At 38.3% G+C, this 18,978-nt stretch overlaps 1 protein-coding gene across 3 annotated transcripts in view; it reads left to right on the top strand.

Moving 5' to 3' along the window:
* The window catches only part of AHCYL2 (adenosylhomocysteinase like 2), a 164,132-nt gene that overhangs the window by 141,703 nt on the left and 3,451 nt on the right, over positions 1-18,978 (top strand). For all 3 annotated transcript variants that reach the window (XM_028104859.2, XM_028104860.2, XM_028104862.2), the window contains exons 8-16: positions 109-225; positions 3,549-3,612; positions 4,096-4,184; positions 6,899-6,969; positions 9,159-9,253; positions 15,512-15,610; positions 17,302-17,370; positions 17,477-17,555; positions 18,834-18,954. In XM_028104859.2, coding sequence (XP_027960660.2) covers positions 109-225; positions 3,549-3,612; positions 4,096-4,184; positions 6,899-6,969; positions 9,159-9,253; positions 15,512-15,610; positions 17,302-17,370; positions 17,477-17,555; positions 18,834-18,954 — 804 coding nt within the window. The remainder of the gene's footprint in view (positions 1-108; positions 226-3,548; positions 3,613-4,095; positions 4,185-6,898; positions 6,970-9,158; positions 9,254-15,511; positions 15,611-17,301; positions 17,371-17,476; positions 17,556-18,833; positions 18,955-18,978) is intronic.

Consider the following 18,978-nt stretch of genomic DNA (forward strand, 5'->3'; position numbering starts at 1 on the left):
TGCTCTCATGTCTACCCAATGAACATATTTCTGTAATTTGTTATGAAACTGACAGTAGATTGCAGTATCTCATTGTTTTGTGTTCTTCTTGATTTCCCTCATCCTCAGGCTGTACCAGCTATCCAAGGCTGGGAAGCTGTGTGTTCCAGCCATGAACGTCAATGACTCGGTCACCAAACAGAAATTTGACAACCTCTACTGTTGCCGTGAATCAATTCTAGATGGGTAATGTTTTATTATCTTTGGAATTAACTTGAGTTGTTGAATTGAGGTTCTGAGTTTTTTGGCTTTGGTTATTTCTGGAAATGATTCATGTAGCACCTCTTGATCTATCACTACCATCATACTCAATATTTTATAACCCAGATCTACTGTTGCTATCCCTATGACAAGCACATCTATTTTACTTAAAAAAAAAAAATCAGACTAGCCTCTATCTATTGCTGGCAAAGTTTTTACTTTGTGACCCTATCAGGCCTGCAAGTCAGTAACTAAAGTAAGTCATAAACAGCTAAGAATCTTTGATGATTTGGGAAAAGGTTTCCTGGTGTTCCTATTCTAGGTCATGTTACCAGATTTTAAATTCCAACCAGCATATAATTCTCTGGCCATCTGGAAAGTTGTGGTGAGCAAAGAGCCAATCCCAGAGGCATTTGTAGTTTTTTAAATCTGTAATGACTACAAGTCTGACAAAATCTACTTAGGTATATACCAAATGCTATGTTCTTCTAATGCCCAGTTTCTGTTTCTACACTTGCGTCCAGATATTCCTTCATCCTTGTTCAGAAGACTCAGTAATTCCCTATGTCAAACCATTAGGTTGGTTTAGAATATTGCCAAGCCAAATGGTTTCCACCATGTTTAGTTTAATGGAAAAGCTACAAAAGGGCCTGTGGGCCACATTACTAAGCAGTCTGGACCCTAGGCAGTTTGCACCACAGGCGTTAGAGCCAGAAGGCCTGGCTTGGTTTGATTGTTGGCTCTATCATTTAGGTCTTGGAATAGTTGTTTAACCTCTCTGCACCTATTCCCTCATCTCTAAAATGGTGACAATAAGACCTACATCATAGAGTTAGTGGGAGGATTAAATGAGATAAGGTAAGAACCTGGTGTTCAACATTATTAGTTCCCTTGCCCTTCTTTCTAGAACCCTGAACACTAAGTTCTGGATTGAATTCGATCTTAGGGGAAGCTTTTTGCTTTAAAATCTTTTTTGGAGAGGGGCAAATATTCAATGCAAATTCAATTTGTTGGTAATTATTATTTCTATAGAGTCAATAGTATTATCAGATAGATTGGACATTTAAATGAATTCTCAATCCATCAGTCTGTTTATAGACTGTGTCTTGTTTTGGCTACATGAAAGTGTTATAGGTTACGTGAATAGCTTTGATGAATAGCTTTGCACCTGATATCCCTTGGGGAAGAGAGGCAGAAAAGCTCAAGAGTAAAGCAAAGGAAGCTCATAAATAAAATCTATTGATTTTCTTTTCTGTGATAACCATTCCAGGACCATTCTCCTAAACCATGACTTTTGAGTATGATAGTAGCCCAGCCAGACTTACTGTCTTCACTCAACAAGAAATGCCTCTGCACTTAATTGATATATTTTTTAAAATTTATTTATTTATTTGTTTGTTTATTTATTTATTTATTTATGTTAACATACACTGTTACATTAGTTTCAGGTGCCCAATATAGTGATTCAGCAATTCCATACATCACTTGGTGTTCATCACAAGTGCACTCCTTAAGTCTTATCATTTATTTCACCCATCCTCCCACCCACCTTCCCTCTGGTAACGTATCAATTTGTTCTTTGCAGTTACAAGTCTGTTTCTTTAGAAAAGAAAGAAAGTCTGTTTCTAGACATCTCTCTCTCCCTCCCTCTCTCTCTCTCTTTTTTTCCTGTGCTCATTTGTTTTGTTTCTTAAATTCCACATATGAGTGAGATCATATGGTATTTGTTTTTTCCCGACTGGCTTATTTCACTTAGCATTGTGCTCTTCAGCTCCATCCATGTCGTTGAAAATGGCAAGATTCCATTCTTTTTAATGGCTGAATAAGATTTGATACTTATTGAGTTTCACTGGGGCTCATGGAGTTGTACTAGTTCCCATTTAGGAGTTGTCAAATCATTAAAAAGACAAGATTCCTCTTTTATAGACTGTTTTCAACAGGAGAGGTAAACAGATAAGTGAATAGAAAGAGTCACATGGGTGCCTGAGTGGCTCAGGCGGTTAAGCATCTGCCTTCGGCTCAGGTCAGGATCCCAGGGTCTTGGAATCGAGTCCTCACATTGGGCTCCTGCTCAGTGGGGAGTCTGCTTCTCCCTCTCCCTCTGCCCCCTGCTCATGATCTCTCTCTCACACACACTCTGTCTCTCTTGAATAAATAAATAAATAAAATCGTAAAAAAAAAAAAAAGTCACAAATACTTGTAGGAACTGTCTATCTCAGAATAGGCTAGTTTTAGTTGAAAACTTTCTTCTGCCTTGTAAGGGATTCCTAGAGAAGGGACACTGGCTGAAACCAAAGAGAAACCAGAACCTACTCCTACAAGTTCTTCCAAGAGACTCTAAAAACAATAAGGACACAAAAACTAATGATGTAATGTATGGTGATTAACATAACAATAAAAAATTAAAAAAATAAAATAAAGTAAAATGATGAAAGCCTTTGAAAAAAAAAAAACAATAAGGACATTTATTTTAGCTTCATAGAGAATCAGAGACAAAAAAGTAGAGCATGTCTGAGAAAGAATCAGCCCCAGAAAGCTCACTCTCTCATGCAGTCAGTATTGGTGCATTTCTGAGCTCTTCTCCCTCCAGCTGCCCATTACCCTCTGTGTGGAATTAATGAGGGACCTGTTGGCCCTTTTGACGCTGCTAAATGTAGCGCTCATTTATCAGGGTTATCTTCTATTTTTCTGTCTCATTCAGTAAGCTAGAATAATGTTTCCACTAAGCTAGAGCTTTGTCTCCTAAATAAAAAATGTTCTTATTGGGCGCGTGGGTGGCTCAGTTGGTTGAGCGACTGCCTTCGGCTCAGGTCATGATCCTGGAGTCCCGGGATCGAGTCCCGCGTCGGGCTCTCTGCTCAGCAGGGAGTCTGCTTCTCCCTCTGACCCTCTTCCCTCTTGTGCTCTCTATCTCTCATTCTCTCTCTCTCTCAAATAAATAAATAAAATCTTTAATAAAAAATGGTTTTATTTTCTTCTATCTTTTATTTCCAAAAATTATATAATAAATGTATATTGCTTTTTGTTTAAGAGTACTTTACAGTCTACAGCTTCTTCCCTTCCGCACCACTCCCAAGACAAGAGGAAAAAAGAAAAAAAACCCTCTCCTATAGCTGGAATTGATCGGATAGCATAGAGTTAGGAAGTACATATATTCAACCTTTCTTTCTAGTCATTAGATGGCATAGAAACCAGGCTTTCTTTCAGAATGGAACAAACAAACAAACATAAAAACAAAGGGACCCAATCTAATCTTAAAGGAGAAACGGGAGAAGATTTTTCTGATTTAATGGTTTTTCTTCCCCTAGACTTAAAAGGACAACAGACATGATGTTTGGTGGAAAGCAGGTGGTGGTCTGTGGCTATGGAGAGGTAAAGCATAACCTTTCACTTAATGGGTGTATAAAAGGTGACTTTGGTGAAATATACCAGATTCTTTTATTTAATGGATGTGAGAATACATTCACCCACCACTCTAGATGGGAAAAAAGTAACTTTAGAGGCCCTCTGGTTAAAGTACAATCTTTCTTTTTCCCTTTGCATTTTTGCCATTTTTTCTCAAGTTGATTTTCTGACTTATTCCAGTGCACTGTTTGTGATGTTCTCTTAGCTTGTGTTTTGATTATAAATCGTCAGTGTGGGTGTTCTTATGTACATGCATGTGCTAAACAGGGGCTAGGAGTTTGTTTATGAACTGCATTCATTTATTTGTTTTTTTCTTGTTTTTCCCCAAGCATGAATCTATTCAGTGAAATTCCTTTTGGGGGCGGAAAATGGGGTACAGTTTACCAGAAGCTTTGAGATGTTGTTTTCTCACTGACTTTCCTTATTATGTGTACTTTTTCCCCTCTTAAGGTGGGGAAGGGGTGCTGTGCTGCTCTAAAAGCCATGGGCTCTATTGTGTATGTAACTGAGATCGACCCCATCTGTGCTCTTCAAGCCTGGTAAGCGTGCAAAAGGAGACTTGCTTTTTCCTCTATGCCACCATCTATTGGGATCTTGTAACTGCTGCCAAAGAATGGCCTGGTTAATGCCAAATTTTATCTTAGAGGGGCCCAGATCCTGAGAGATGCTGCTATTAACTGTAAGTTCCCCTCTTTCAAAGATCAAGTAGCTCTGCTCCGAGAAAGCAGAGACTATCAGAGAAGCTAAAATTTTTAATTCTTGTGGAAATAATAAGAGGGGATGACTTGAGCCAAAGAACAAGTAGCTCCTTACCTTCTCCATATATAATCCTCCTTTTTTTTTAAAGTAAGCTCTATACCCAGCATGAGGCTTGAGCTCACGACCCCAAGATCAAGAGTTGCATGCTCCACCAGCTGAGCCATCGAGGCACCCCAACCCTTCTCCCTTTGAAAACAATGATCAAAAAAGAAATAAGTTGGCATCAGATCCTCTCTGATGTGATGCACTGAAAAGAACACTTCTGTGATATTCTCCCCCTAAATGTATAACCTGAATCTTATCAGGAGGAAACATCAGGCAAATCCAAATAAAATCTGCTGTCTCTGAGTGAAGGGTATAGGGGAGTTTGTACTATTTTTGTAATTCTTAAGTTTGAAATTATTTCGAAATGAAAGGTTAAAAAATAGTTCCTGTCTCATCCATAAAATGTGGCTAATGATGCCTACCTCAAAGAGTTGCAAAACTTCGGTAAAATAATTACATATGTATTACATATGATTATACATTATATAATAAATATATAATTCTATGAAGTATAGAACTGTTGTCACATAAATGCTCACTAAATGGTAGATATTATTAATATTGCCTCTTGCCATCCTCAGCAGTATGGAAATACCACTGTTCCTGAAAACTATTGCAGAGCTCCGGTGTCTGTAGCCTCCATAACCCACCCCATTCTTTACCATTAACCCTCCAGAGGAAGGTACCCAGGATAGAGTAAGGCATAAAGATTTTGCTATACCCATTTTTTCCTGCTTTCTACTCCTCACACATCCAGCCATAAACCACAAATTTCTCCAATAGAGTTGTTGGCTTTCTCTGAGTCAGGGTTCATTAACATGTTTTAATACTGATTGAGACACTGATTCAAATTAACTTATAGACATGAACTGATCACTTACTGTGTAACAGGTACTGTGCTCTGTGCTTAGGATGAATAAGATGAATATATGAATGAGGCAAGGTCCCACTGTGAGTGGAATAAGTGCTATGATGGGGGTAAACGGTACATGCTTCTGTAGGAGCCAAAGGAGAAATATCTAACTAAAGAGCAAAGACGTAGGGCAGGAAGAGATGTCAATAGAGCTGAGTCCTGAAACTTGTGTAAGTCATTTCTTAGTTTGGAAGTAATTTCCAGGTATAAGGAACATGTCACAAGGAGGGTAGTCCCTGAGGAAGGAGAGAGCATGGCACATTTAAGAAGATGCAAATACTTTAATGTAGCTGGCAGAGAGGATAAATTTGGGGGAATGGTAATATCTAAGGTAGGAATCATTATGTGGATATAATCATATATCTCTATAAATATTTAGGTCTTATCCTGAGAACAGGCAATCTCACTGAAGTATTTTAAGCAAGGAAGTGACATGATCTAAATTGCATGTAGGGAAATTACTCTGCAAAGTAAATTAGAGAGACATAAACCTAGAGATGATGAGATCGGGCCAGGGGCTACTGTAGGAATCCAGGCAAGAGGTAATAAGACCTGAACATACACAAGACCAGCACATACAGAGAGGAGCGGACCAATTCAAGAGATTTTAAAGAATTAAGGAAAACAAACTGGATTTGGTGACAACTTCAATTAGGGAGAGGGAGTAGGCTAGGACATTCTAGTTTATCTGGCTCATACAGTTGGGTGAACAGTAATGCTGTTGATCAAAATAGAAAATATAAAAGAGGAAATAGATTTTAGGAGTACAGAGAAGACAATGAGGTTTTTTTCAAACCCAATAAATTTGAGATTCTTATGGGACATCCAGGAGAAGCTATCCAATAATAATTTGATCCAAGGCTCTGAAGCTTCAGAGAGATCTAAACTAAAGATATATTTGTGCAGTTCAGCCACTAAGAAGAGTCATTTGCAGCCAAGGGAAGGGTATATGGATAAATTCTGAAAGAATAAGAGAGTCAGGGCAGAACTCTACAGAGTACCAACATTTAAAGACTGAGTATCAAGATTGAAAAGGAACAATCAGAAAAGTAGGAGGAAAACCAGGTGAGAACAGTGTCATGGGCTCCAAGGAGTATAGTTTTAAGAAGGTAAATAATGTTTAATATAGGAAATTAAATTATGTAAGAGTCTGTTTTTGTTTTTCGTTTTTCGGTTTTTTTTTTTTTTGTATCCAGAAGATTGTTGATGATCTCGGGAAGAGTAGTTTCAATGGGGTAAGATTCAGGGGCTAAATTGCACTTTCTAGAAACTCCGTTTGGGAATCTCATGGTAACCCCTGGCTCTCTATTTTCAGGAAGAATTAAGTTGCAGTGATGCAAAAAAAAAAACCCTTTATTTCTGTCCTGTATGAACTAAGGAGATGGTTTCAATTTTTCACTGCTAAGAATAATCTAGCTATATCAAGAAGTGACAGTGTCGGTACTGAAGGAACTTGGTAATAGCTTTTGAGGTTCTGTAGCAAAAGGTTCCCAATTGCCTATTATCAGGTTAATTGATCATGCTTTATTTTTACAGTATGGATGGATTTCGACTGGTGAAATTAAATGAGGTCATCCGGCAAGTGGATATTGTTATTACCTGTACAGGTATGATTTTGACACGTACAGTGGAGTGGCACTTGGGAATGCTTTCATGGAAAAAGTGAAAAATGACCGGAAATGTTCTGAATAAAACCACACTCAAAAAGCAGATACAGAGGTCTACAAAACCAGTCAATCTTTCACGTTCTTCCCACCTCTTTAGAACTCTGACCAAAAGTATATACCATCTAGGTCATCCCTAGAGGAAAGTTTCTCTTTAACTGTTCTGTATCTCCATCCATCTCAACTACCAAAGAGATGACTAGAGATAAGTTTTATTTGGGAAACCAGATCTTATATTTGTACATTTGATTTTTTATTTTACTTCCAAAAGTAAAGTATATTTCTCTCTAGTCTCTGTAATTAAAGTAGGCCTAGAGCAAAATTCATAGAGAAAGTGGGAAAGGCAGTTGTATTAATTCCCAAAGAGGTAGATTGGAGTTTTAGAGGGGAATATGCAGAAATGGCTAGTTTCCTTGGACTGAGATACTTTGTCTTTATGGTGAGACCATAAACTGCTAGAACACTGGTTTTTATTTGTAATTATATTTTAGAGGGGGAAAATCAGAATATTTAAGAGTAAAAATATATTTGTAGTCTCAGGGTGAGATGGGGGCACAGAAGAAGGACCATAAGAAACTGTTCTTGCTTCACATCAACCCCTTTATGTCGTTTTTTTATAGCTTTATTGAGATGTGATTCACAAACCATACATTTCACTCATTTTAAGTGTACCTTTCAGTATTTTCTAGCAAATTCACAGGATCATACAACCATCACCACAATCTAATTTTTTTATTGAGATATAATTCATATACCATAAAATTTACCCTTCTAAAATATATAGTTCAGTGGTTTTTAGTGAAGTTGTACAATGTCTGATTCCAGAAACTTCATCACCCCAAAAAAGAATCCCATACCATTAGCAGTTAGTCCTCATTCTTTCACTCTACCTTTCTCCAGCCCTGTGCAACCATTAATTTCTCTGTTTCTGTAGATTTGCCTATTTCTTATCAATGGAATCATACAGTATGTGGTCTTTTGTGACTGGCTTTTTTCACTTAGCATAGTGTTTTCGAGGTTCATCCATACAGTAGTATGTGTTGATATTTCATTCCTTTTTACTGCTGAATTATATTTCATTTTAAGAATAATACCACGTTTTGTTTATCAATTCATTGGTTGGTAGACACTTGGGTTGTTTTCACTTTTTGTCTATTTTGAATAATGTTGCTATGAACATTGTGTACAGTGTTTTTCTGCAAACATGTTTTCCATCCTCATGAATATTTACCTACCTATATATTCCTAGGAACATTGTGTACAGTGTTTTTCTGCAAACATGTTTTCCATCCTCGTGAATATTTACCTACCTATATATTCCTAGGAATGATCCTATTGCTGGATCATATGATGATAACTCTACTTTTAATATTTTGAGGAAATGCCAAGCTTTTCCAAATAGACGGTACCATTTTACAATCCCACCAAGAATGCATGGGGGTTACAATTTTTCCACATCCTCGCCAACACTTGTTATTGTCTGTTGTTTTTTGTATAGCTGTCCTAGTAGGTGTGAAATGGTGTTTCACTGTGGTTTTGTTTTTTAAAGATTTTTATCCAAATAATCTCTACACCCAATATGGGGCTCAAACTCACAACCCCAAGATCAAGAGTCACACACTCCACCGACTGAGCCAGTACACTCCTCATTGTGGTTTTGATTTGCATTTCCCTAATGACTAATAATGTTGAACATCTTTTCATGTACATATTGACACATCTTTTGTACTTCTTCTTTTGAGAAATGTCTATTCAGATCCTTTGCTCATTTTTAAATTGGGTTATTTGCCTTTTTATTATTGAGTTGTTAGAGTTCTTTATAAATTTTGCATACAAGTCCCTTATCAGTTATATGATTTGCAAATATTTTGTCCCATTTGTGGGTTGTCTTTTCACTTTCTTGATGATATCATTTGCAGCACAAGTTTATTTTTTCTTTGGTTGGTTGTACTTTAGGTGTTATATCTAAGAAACCATTGCCTAACCCAAGAACACAAAGATTTATTCCTATGTTCTCTTAAGAGTTTTATAGTTTTAGCTCTTACATTTAGGACAAGTTAAATTTCACATATGGTGTGAAGTAGGGGTCCAACTTCATTTCTTTTCATGTGGATATCTCCTCTATTTTTAAGGTAACAAGAATGTGGTAACCAGAGAGCACTTGGACCGTATGAAGAATAGCTGCATCGTCTGTAACATGGGACATTCCAACACCGAGATTGACGTGGTAAGATTAAGTAACTCATTATTGGGGGCTTTTTTCCTCTCCTTCCCAGGAAATATAAACTGGAAGAGGAAAGAGAAGAGTCACCAGCCATCCTAAACATGAGTGTCCTAACAGAACTGTCCACAGTCTGTTCACTTACTAGCCCTATGATCTGTGCTTGTGGATACCATAAAGCTTCTTCATCTCAATCATTTCAAATGATGATTTTCTTCCACTCAAGCTTGATACCTACTTACACTGTAAGCCATTTTATCTATCGCTTTTGTTCTCTGATTTGATTATATATTCACCCTAAAATTATCCAATCCAACATAACACTTGGTCCTACTATATCGCCCAAGTAATAGTTAATAGAAGTGTTATTTATTTCTTTTCAGACTTACCAAAGTATCTCTCAGTGTGACTTTCACTCTGGTTTTAAATTTTTATGGCATTTTTATGGCACAGCTGTATTTCTCTCTGGGTAAATGGCTCAAGCAAAGCATGCTTTCATCTGCCCTGAGGGCTGCTCTGATTGAGCTTCAGCATTGCCAGGTAAGGATCAGTTGATATATTGAGAGCCTGTTGGATAATATCTGTTTTAAATGGTTTCTCTTTTTAACCCTGCTCTATTCTTCTGTTATTAAAAATAGCTGGAAAAACAACTTAGCAAAGCCTACTTCTACCCTTGAGGTTTCTGAGTGGCATGGCTCCATTACTTTTGTCTTATCAGGTTATTTTCCTTCTAATGAATAATTTCTTTTTTCAGTATTGAAATTTAAATACTGAATGGGTTTGTTTTGTTTTGTTTTGTTTTGTTTTTGGTTAAGTTTCACTTATGTGCCATAATGCCCTTTTACTAAATAGTCAAAGATATTAATATTTCTAAAACTGTCTAGCACATGATTGTCCTTTTCTGAATTAATCTGCTTAGAGAGCCCCCAAATGGGAAAAGCTTAAGGGAAGTAGTCATGCTCTGATATCTAAAGAGAAATCTTCTGAGTAAGGGAAGGGGGAAGGAATTTTCTCTCCTAAACCCTTCAGCTCTTAAATAAAAACAATTCCAAATGTAATCGTGTAATTTTTATATTTTTACTTTATCTCATTTCATCCTCTTGACTATCCCACAAGGCATTATTCTTATTCCTGATTTTCATTTGGAAAACTAAGAACTTAAGTCCATTGTTCAGTCATATACATTGATTCAAAAATGAAATTGGAGCACAAAATTAAGGTTTTGTTTTTTTTTTACTTCTAGTCCAGTTTTTGTTTTGTTTTGTTTTCCTGTATCATTGTACTATTACCTCCTCATGATTTCTAGGTAAGCTTTGAATTGTGATGGTAATCTCTCCTCTAAAGCAATCCAGACATAAGTAATCTCTCAGGATAAAGGCTAGGAGACTCTACCTTCAATCATAAATATTTATTGTGTGATTGCTATATGCCAAGTGCTGTTATAGGTGCTTGGAGTCAGTGAACAAAACAGGCAAAGATTCCTGCCCTCAGAGAGCTTACATTTTAGAGGAGCTTGAGTAGCCATGTGGATTTTTAGGTGAAAACATTTTGTGAACAGTCACAGCAAATGCCCTAAGGCAGGAGTGTGCCTAGTCTGTTTGAGGATCAACAATGTGGCCAGTGTGGTTGGAGCAGAATGAGCATGGGTCAGGGAAGAGTGGAAGATAAGGTCAAAGAAGGAATGAGTCAGATCTTATGGGGTCTCATAGGCCATTGTAAGAACTCCTGATTAGAGTCTGAGAGAAATAGGGTGCCATTGCCAGATTTGTAATAATCCGACTTCTATTTTAAAAGGATGACTTTTATTTTAAAAGGAAAAGGATCACTCTGGCTGCTGTGTTGGTACTAGACCTAGTTTTGCAGGTATTGCTAGGTAGTTCCCTGTATCTTGCACTGACACTAGCCAAGGCGCTCTTTGTGCTCTTCTTTGCAGAAGGTATATGACTAAACTAAATGATCCAGAAGGGGAGAGGCTCAGAAGGGCTTCAGAAAAGTTAAGTTACTCAACCTTTGATGATAGTGTCACAGGACATAGAAAATGAAATTTAAGGAAATAGCAAACTCAACTTATAACTGAAACCAGAATGTTCATTCACTATTTAATTTGTATTGAATAATTGGTCTGTTCTGTGCTGAGTATTTATTGGCTGAAGAAATAGTGAAGAACATCCCTGCTCTTGTGGCACTTATATTCTAGTGCAGGACACAGACAATAAACAAATAGTTTCATCAGTTAGTGCCTAGTATAGAAGAAAAACAGCAAGGTGGGGACATTGAGAATGATATTTTAGTTAAGGTGATGATCAAGGAAGGTCTCTTTGAGGAGATAACATTTGAACAAAAACCTGAATGAGTTGAAGGAATAAGCCATCCGAGCATTCTATTCAGAGAGAATGGTGTGTAAAAGACGCTGAGGTAGAAAAGTGCTTGATGTTTGAGGAACAGAAAAGAGGCCATTGTGGCAGGAACAGAATGGGCACAGGGATGAGAATAAGAGGCAGCTTAAGGAGGGTAGTGGGTTATGTAGGTCTATGTAGGGCCATGAGGACTTCAGATTTTATTCTGGTTATAAGGGAAGCTGTTGGAAGCCATTCCATGGGCGCCTGGCTGGCTCAGTCAGTAGAGCACACAACTCTTTTTTTTTCTTTTTTTTAAAGATTTTATTTATTCATTCGAGACACAGAGATAGAGAGCACGAGCAGAGGGAGAAGCAGGCTCCCCGCTGAGCCAGGAGCCGGATGTGGGGCTCGATCCCAGGACCCTGGGATCATGACCCAAGCCGAAGGCAGATGCTTAACCATCTGAGCCACCCAGGCGCCCCAGAGCACGCAACTTTTGATCTCGGTCCTGAGGTCAAGCCCCACATTGGGCATAGAGATTACTTAAAAAAAAAAAAAAAAAAGGAAGCCATTCCAATGGGAAAGTTTAGACCAGGTAACTGACAAAATCTGATTTGTTTTAACAGATTACTCTGGCTGTGGAATAAAGAAATCACTTCTGGAGCTTGAGTAGTGATAGGGACCATAATAGGAGGCTCTCTCAGTATCTCCAGTGATAGAAGGTGGTAGCCCAGATGACATGGGTAAGCAGTGGAAGTGATGTATTGTGAAGGTAGGACAATTGGGATTTGCTAAATGGCTTGGATGTAGAGAGTGAAAAAGAAGAAAGTCTCTATAAGTTATCTCAGTGAAACAGTGAAGGTGAATGATTCAGTAAGTTTTTCCAGATATTTTTAGCAACCAAAAGTGTAAGGGTTTTTAGTTTTGGGGTTTTTTTTTTGTGTGTGTGTGTGGGAATTTATAGTTTTACCTAACCTTGAGATGTTGACTGCTGCATTTCTAGAAAGGAATAGCTCGTCAAAAGAGTTGGTCATTTAGAAAACTGCAGTTTTTTCTGAGAGAGATTAATGCTATGACTACTTAGGGAACCTGTGATAGGGATTGTGCTCTTAGCTGCCTTTTGGCCATGTCTTTCTTTCACATGTTTCCTTTTCTCTTGAAAACAGACCTGCCTACCCATATGCATCACATAGATGGCCAGTGTGATTGTAAGCTTCACAATTCAAGTGGCTAAACCATTATGTACATATACTTTAAAAGTTTTTGCCAGCAAAAGAATTAGAACCTGCGACTTGCTATTGACTCTTGCACTTCACAGGACTAGAACCACAGTTGTTCTCCCTGAAAAAAATTGATATGCACTATCCAAAATCATATAATACCAATTTGTGCAAGCTAATAATTTATAGTGAGATGTACCCCTTGTTTGGGAACATAGTCACAATAAGGAACCTTTTTCCTGGTAGATTGCTTAGTGATTATAAATCAACAGAAAAGACATTGGGATGTTTTTAAGAGAATTTTTTTTAAGATTTATTTATTTATTTGAGAGAGAGAGAATACATGTGCAGGGGGAGGGGCAGAGGGAGAGGGAGAAAGAATCTCAAGCCGACTCCGTGTGGAGCTGGATTCAGGGCTGGATCTCGTGACCCTGAGATCATTACCTGAGCCAAAATCAAGCATCGGGTGCTTAACTGACTGAGCCAACCCAGGCGCCCCCTTTAAGAGAAATTCTTACACAACCGTGCTGGTCATAGGAAATCCTTCTCTCAAGAAGTGTAACTGTCCGATAAACTTACTAGGGTATGGGAGCTGCCTGGACAGTGCTAGAGATAATGTAACTCAGTTCCTCTTCAAACCCTGTTTTAACTGACCTCAGGTCTTTTGCTAGCACCACAGCCACTCCAGTGCTCCAGCACACTGCCTCAACAAAGCATTGATCATTTTATGATGTTCCTAAGAAGTGTCCCTTCTTTGATTCCACCATATCTTTTTCTCCCAGGGAAGACTTTCCAAGACAGAAGACTCCTTTTATCATGGTGTCACCTTTTTACTCCCAATCACCAAGATTGCTTGTCCTCTGGAAGATTAAGAGTGTGAGACACTAAGAACCTGAACTACTTTAAAGTTCTATCATCTCAATAAAAAAATACCAGTGTCACCAAGCAATATCTTTTGGCTCTACATGGTTATTGCCCTCCATGTTCTTATTTCTAAAGGCTAAGGGATTTACTTTGTATATCCTTAACTTCCCAAAGTGGTCTATTTGTTTAAATTCTTTTTAAGCAGTGTTTATTTATAAAAAAAAATCTTAATTCTAACTTTAAAGTAATGCTTAGTATAAAAATTCAAGCAACGTAAATATGTTTAAAGAAGGAAGTAAAACATTTACAGAATTGGGGTTCTAGTATATTGTTCTGCAACTTTATTTTTTCACTCAACAATAATGAATGGTTTTCATGTTAACACATACAGATGTACTTTTTTTATATAAGAATTGCATAATATTCCATTGTATGAGATTATCCGGATTTACCTAGCCATTCCCTTATTAAATTACATTTTTTGCTATTATAAATAACACTTGATTGAACATTCTTGGGCACTTATATTTCTGAACTTGAGCAAGTGTTTCTATAGGATGGAGTCCTAAAGGTGAAACTGATTGGTCAGAGATTAAGTACATATAAAAATTTGTTAGCTACTACCAAATTGCTCTTTAGATAAAGATTGAATGAAATTATGAAACTTGACATCTCAAGACATTTTCTATTTCTCATCTACCGATTAAAGAAATGGTCTAAAAAAATGGTCTAGATCGTTAATATAGTCCTAAATATACTGAAATATAATTATGTCTGTCTTTCCCACTAGATTGGTAATGAAAAGATGATACAGTCCCTGTCCGTAAATAGCTCACAGTCTAGTAGAGGTGTCCACAGTCTCATCTATAATAGTGTCCTTTACTACATTGCCTGGAATATGATATGTACTCAGCAAATGATTATTGTATAACTAAAGTATTTCTCTATTTGTCTGAAAACTACTGTTTGGCAGAACTTCTCAATTTTACCAACTGAGGCAATGGATGGTTTCAGAATATGGACTCCCTTTCTATTTTAGGCATGGCCTATTGGAAGAAGGAAGTTGTTATCTTAAGTCTAAACCCTGTGACTGTTACTTGATTGCTGCTGTTAATAAACTTAACATTTCTTCTCTTGTTCTCGGAATATATACAGAAATGGAAGGAGGGTGAGCTGTTGGGAGCTTTACTCTGCCATTAAGCATTTCTCTAAAGGCTACCTCACATTTGCACTTAGGTCACAAAGCTTCTGTAACTTTAGGGTGAACCACCGTCATTGAGAAGGTGGAACCTGGGACATGAGGACATGAAGGCAGAACCTTGGGCCCCAGCATGCTATATTTAGGACAGCCAGCCTTCTCTAACAAATCCCACTTAGCTCTGATCCTCCTTTTTTCTGTTTCTCTTCAGCACTTATGTATTCTGTTTGCTCTGTATTAATTTGCACTTGTTTGCATGTTGCTTTATAAGTATTTTAAAGGCCTTTTCCCCCCTCACATATGCATTGTTTTGTGTCCCCAGCTAAAGTATGAGCTTTTTGAAGGCAGAAACCATGTCTGTGGTTTCTTTTGTATTTCCCATAGCACCTTTTACTGTGCTCAGCAGAGAGTGGGCGTACACTATATGTTGTGGAATGACATCCTGAGTGATCCCTCCCTGGCTGGGCCTAAGATTAAATTCCCCGAAATGGAACAGTCCTAACCAACCCGGGACAGGTATTCTCCATCTGGCATGTTGGTTGCTCCTTTCAACTTGCTATTTGAAATGGCTCCCTTCAACATCTTTCCATCCGTGAAGTGGGACAAGTCATGGCTGATGATGTGCTTGCTGTATGTGTTCCAGGCAAGTCTGCGGACACCAGAACTGACCTGGGAGCGAGTGAGATCGCAAGTTGACCATGTAATATGGCCTGATGGCAAGAGGATAGTATTGCTGGCAGAGGTAAGACCTGAGAATGATAAGAGAAATTCACCCCTGACAGGAGAGACTGCAATACCCAGGTCCCCTCCTCCACATGTTCTCTTATATTTTCACCTCCTCTTTAGCACAAGCTGAACTACTTTACCACTGGATTTTACATCTAATTGTGAAAAGGTCTTTTCATTCAGCAATTAAGAAACTATTTTGGTTCCTTACTTTTCACCAATTATCCTGTCTCTCTATGTCACTCCAAAGGTTGAGTCAGATAATGACTATTACTGTGGAAGAATTAACAGATAGAACCAGTGCCACTTTGACTGATGCTTATCAAGAGATAATGTCATTTGTGGGATGGCTTAATCAGTAAGCACAAAGCAGATATTCCTGACAGTTATTAAACTGTCTTAGGCAAGCTCTGGGAAGGTCCTGTCTTTGCTGATAGATTCCAGGTTTTTGAGTGACCATTCCTCTGAATTGAGCCAGAAATGTAGTAGGTACCCAGATATATATGGGTTGTGTGATTAATATTTCCCCATCTTCGCTTCTTCTGGCTCAGACTTAGTCTTCATTTTCATTCCACTTAGCCTTCCATGTCAATGTTTGGCCACTTTTCCTTTTGTGAAAGCTTCTCTTCCCTAGTCTTAGATTCCTGACAGCAATATTGATGTGCCCCCTGTTCTGACCTTGATAGTTTCTCTTCTTCGGAGAAAGATACCAAAATAACAAGGAGATTAATAATACGTTCCTCGAGTTTTGATATTCTGTCAGTTTTCTTTCCTTTTTTTTTTAATTAAAGAAACTGAATATGAAAATGTAAATGATAATACCATCTCCACCTAGGGACCCTTAAATTTGTGTTTGAGTATCCTTACTGTGCTCTTTCTCTTTTTTCACCTCATCCCACCTTCTCAAATACTTTAGGGCATCTGTAAAGCGACTGGATTATTTCTTCACAAGAAAGGAGTGTATACCAGGGAAGGGATGGGCAGGTTGTTAAATATTCATTAATTGCTTTCATATCAGCCAGCTATCTGGTGACTTGTTTCCAGTGGCCCTGGGAGGTCCCATCTAGTAATTTTGGTGACGAAAGCAAGCACCTCAGTTGGTTTTGGCTACTATGTTTGAGCAAAAAAAGTGGTCAGGCTTCCTGGGAAACAAAATAGGAAAGGATAGCATTCTCCAGTAGTCTCTACCTCTTGTATTCTCTGAGTCACCCAGTAAAAATACAAGGCTACCCTTGAATTCAGGAGAACCAAACTAAGGAAGAAGCACAGAAATCATCACAGCTTCCTAAATCCAAAAGTATCTCCCCTCACAACCTGGAGGTGTTGCCCTTGGATTTGACCTCATCCTTGTTTACAACAGTCTTTCAAAGGAATGCCAATATTTCAGGAGGATATTCTCTTGTAGAAAGTAGAAAATTCAAGAGAAATATGCCCTTCCTTGGCATAAGCCTCAGTATCATGTGACCATCTCTATCCCTTTTTACATAATCCCAGAGATCTTTTATTTATTACCTTCATCAAATTTTCCAGAATTTTTAAATTCCACTTAAATGTCAATCAATTCATTCCTATTTATTGAACCCCTGCTTTTTATCCAGCACTGGTAGTTGGGAGGTATTTGGAAAATGGTAGTTGTGCTCGTCCCTCACTCCTCAAAGGCTAGAGACTTTGTCCTAACCCATCTGTGTCTTAACCCTTGCTCTCTAGGGCCGTCTGCTGAACCTAAGCTGCTCCACAGTGCCTACATTTGTGCTCTCAATCACCGCTACTACTCAGGTAGGGCCACCAGAGGGGGAAAGCAGTGGGCTGGCGAGGGTCATTAGACCATCAGGGTTTCACTTGATATTATGGCACATCAGCATCCATCTCTCTGCTTTTCCAGGCTCTTGCCTTGATAGAGCTTTACAATGCTCCTGAGGGTCGTTATAAGCAGGATGTCTACCTGTTGCCCAAGAAAATGGGTAAGCATGTGCTCTTCCATCCCCATCCTTACCAAGGTAGTTCAGAGTCAGAGGCTAAATGAACTTTGGGGCACTAAATTTCTTATGGATGGGGGGAAAAATGATGTCTGTATCTTGCAAAGTAGGAGCTAGGATTCCTAGGTTCCCTCCCTAGCAGATTTATCACATTTTCCACATGAGTTGCCCTATTGAAATCATTACATATTGCTATGACTTGGTTTACCTGCCTGTGAATTTTAAGGATTTTCTGTCTTAAATTATCTTATATGCAAGAACCTCAAAGGAGAAAAAAATCTCCCCCTAACAAGGAGGACTCATCTTCCACCTTGTGACATCTGACTTATTTCATTTCTAGGCTGTTACATAGCCCCTTCCAGACTTTCCTCAGACCAAGAGGACTTCTCATACTACATCTTCTCACTCTGACCTCATTGTCCAGGCCAAAGGAAAGACTGCATAGCTTCTGTTACGACTAGTTTTGTGGGTGTTTCATATAAGAGAAACATTAAACTGTCTTGAATTTTTAAAGAACCTGCCTCAAGCACCTGAACTAATACAGTGTGTTTATAAACTCCTGAGGCAAAGATCAGGGAATAAATCAGCTTCTAGTTTTGTTCTGCTTTAGCCCTAGATGCATAGCAACGGTTAGAAGTTGACATATTTTCCCTTTAATATATCCTTTGGAAGGATATAAAAGAAATAGAACAGTCTATGTTTTGACTGAATGTATAATGAAGTTAGGAAGACCAAACAAATACTTAGAAAATTACATGAAATTCTGAATAATATGTATTCAGGTAATAGAATGTAAACAGAAACCCATAAGAACTAAGGGTACTAAAAGCAAAGCAAACAGTGTAGTGTCATTATTAGACATTCCTTTCCAATATCCTCAGGTGTTCATTTTTCAGAGTAACCCAAAGTATAGAGTGTAAGGCAGAGTGAAGTTCGAGTTTCCCATTTTTTAGTCCCCTGCTACCCCATCCTTTTAGATGCTAAGGACTATTGCTTCTTTCATATCTCCCTTCCTTTCTGGGGAGAAGGAAAGCTTCAAGGACTAGACAGCTAGCAAAAAAGAAGTGTCCTGGCTTTGAAAAACACTTGGCTTGAAATTCAAGCGGTTACTCAGAATTCTGGGCCAGTGAGCCAGTTGAGTATTTTTCTTTCAGTTCTGGGATTTAGAAGGTGTCTTCCAACTTTTTAAGGCCTAGCCTGGAGAGAACAGCAAGACAAAAGGCATGTGAAGGTTTATACCAGGGCTTCTGTGGTCTGTTCCAGATGAGTATGTAGCGAGCCTACACCTGCCCACTTTTGATGCCCACCTGACAGAGCTGACGGATGAACAGGCCAAGTATCTGGGACTCAACAAGAATGGGCCCTTCAAGCCTAATTACTACAGGTGCCTTGCCCCCCCCCCCCGAAA

Source organism: Eumetopias jubatus, unplaced genomic scaffold, assembly GCF_037043125.1.
Source record: "Eumetopias jubatus isolate StellerSeaLion01/CBP00866 unplaced genomic scaffold, mEumJub1_p1.0 scaffold_14, whole genome shotgun sequence".
Taxonomy (NCBI): Eukaryota; Metazoa; Chordata; class Mammalia; order Carnivora; family Otariidae; genus Eumetopias; species Eumetopias jubatus.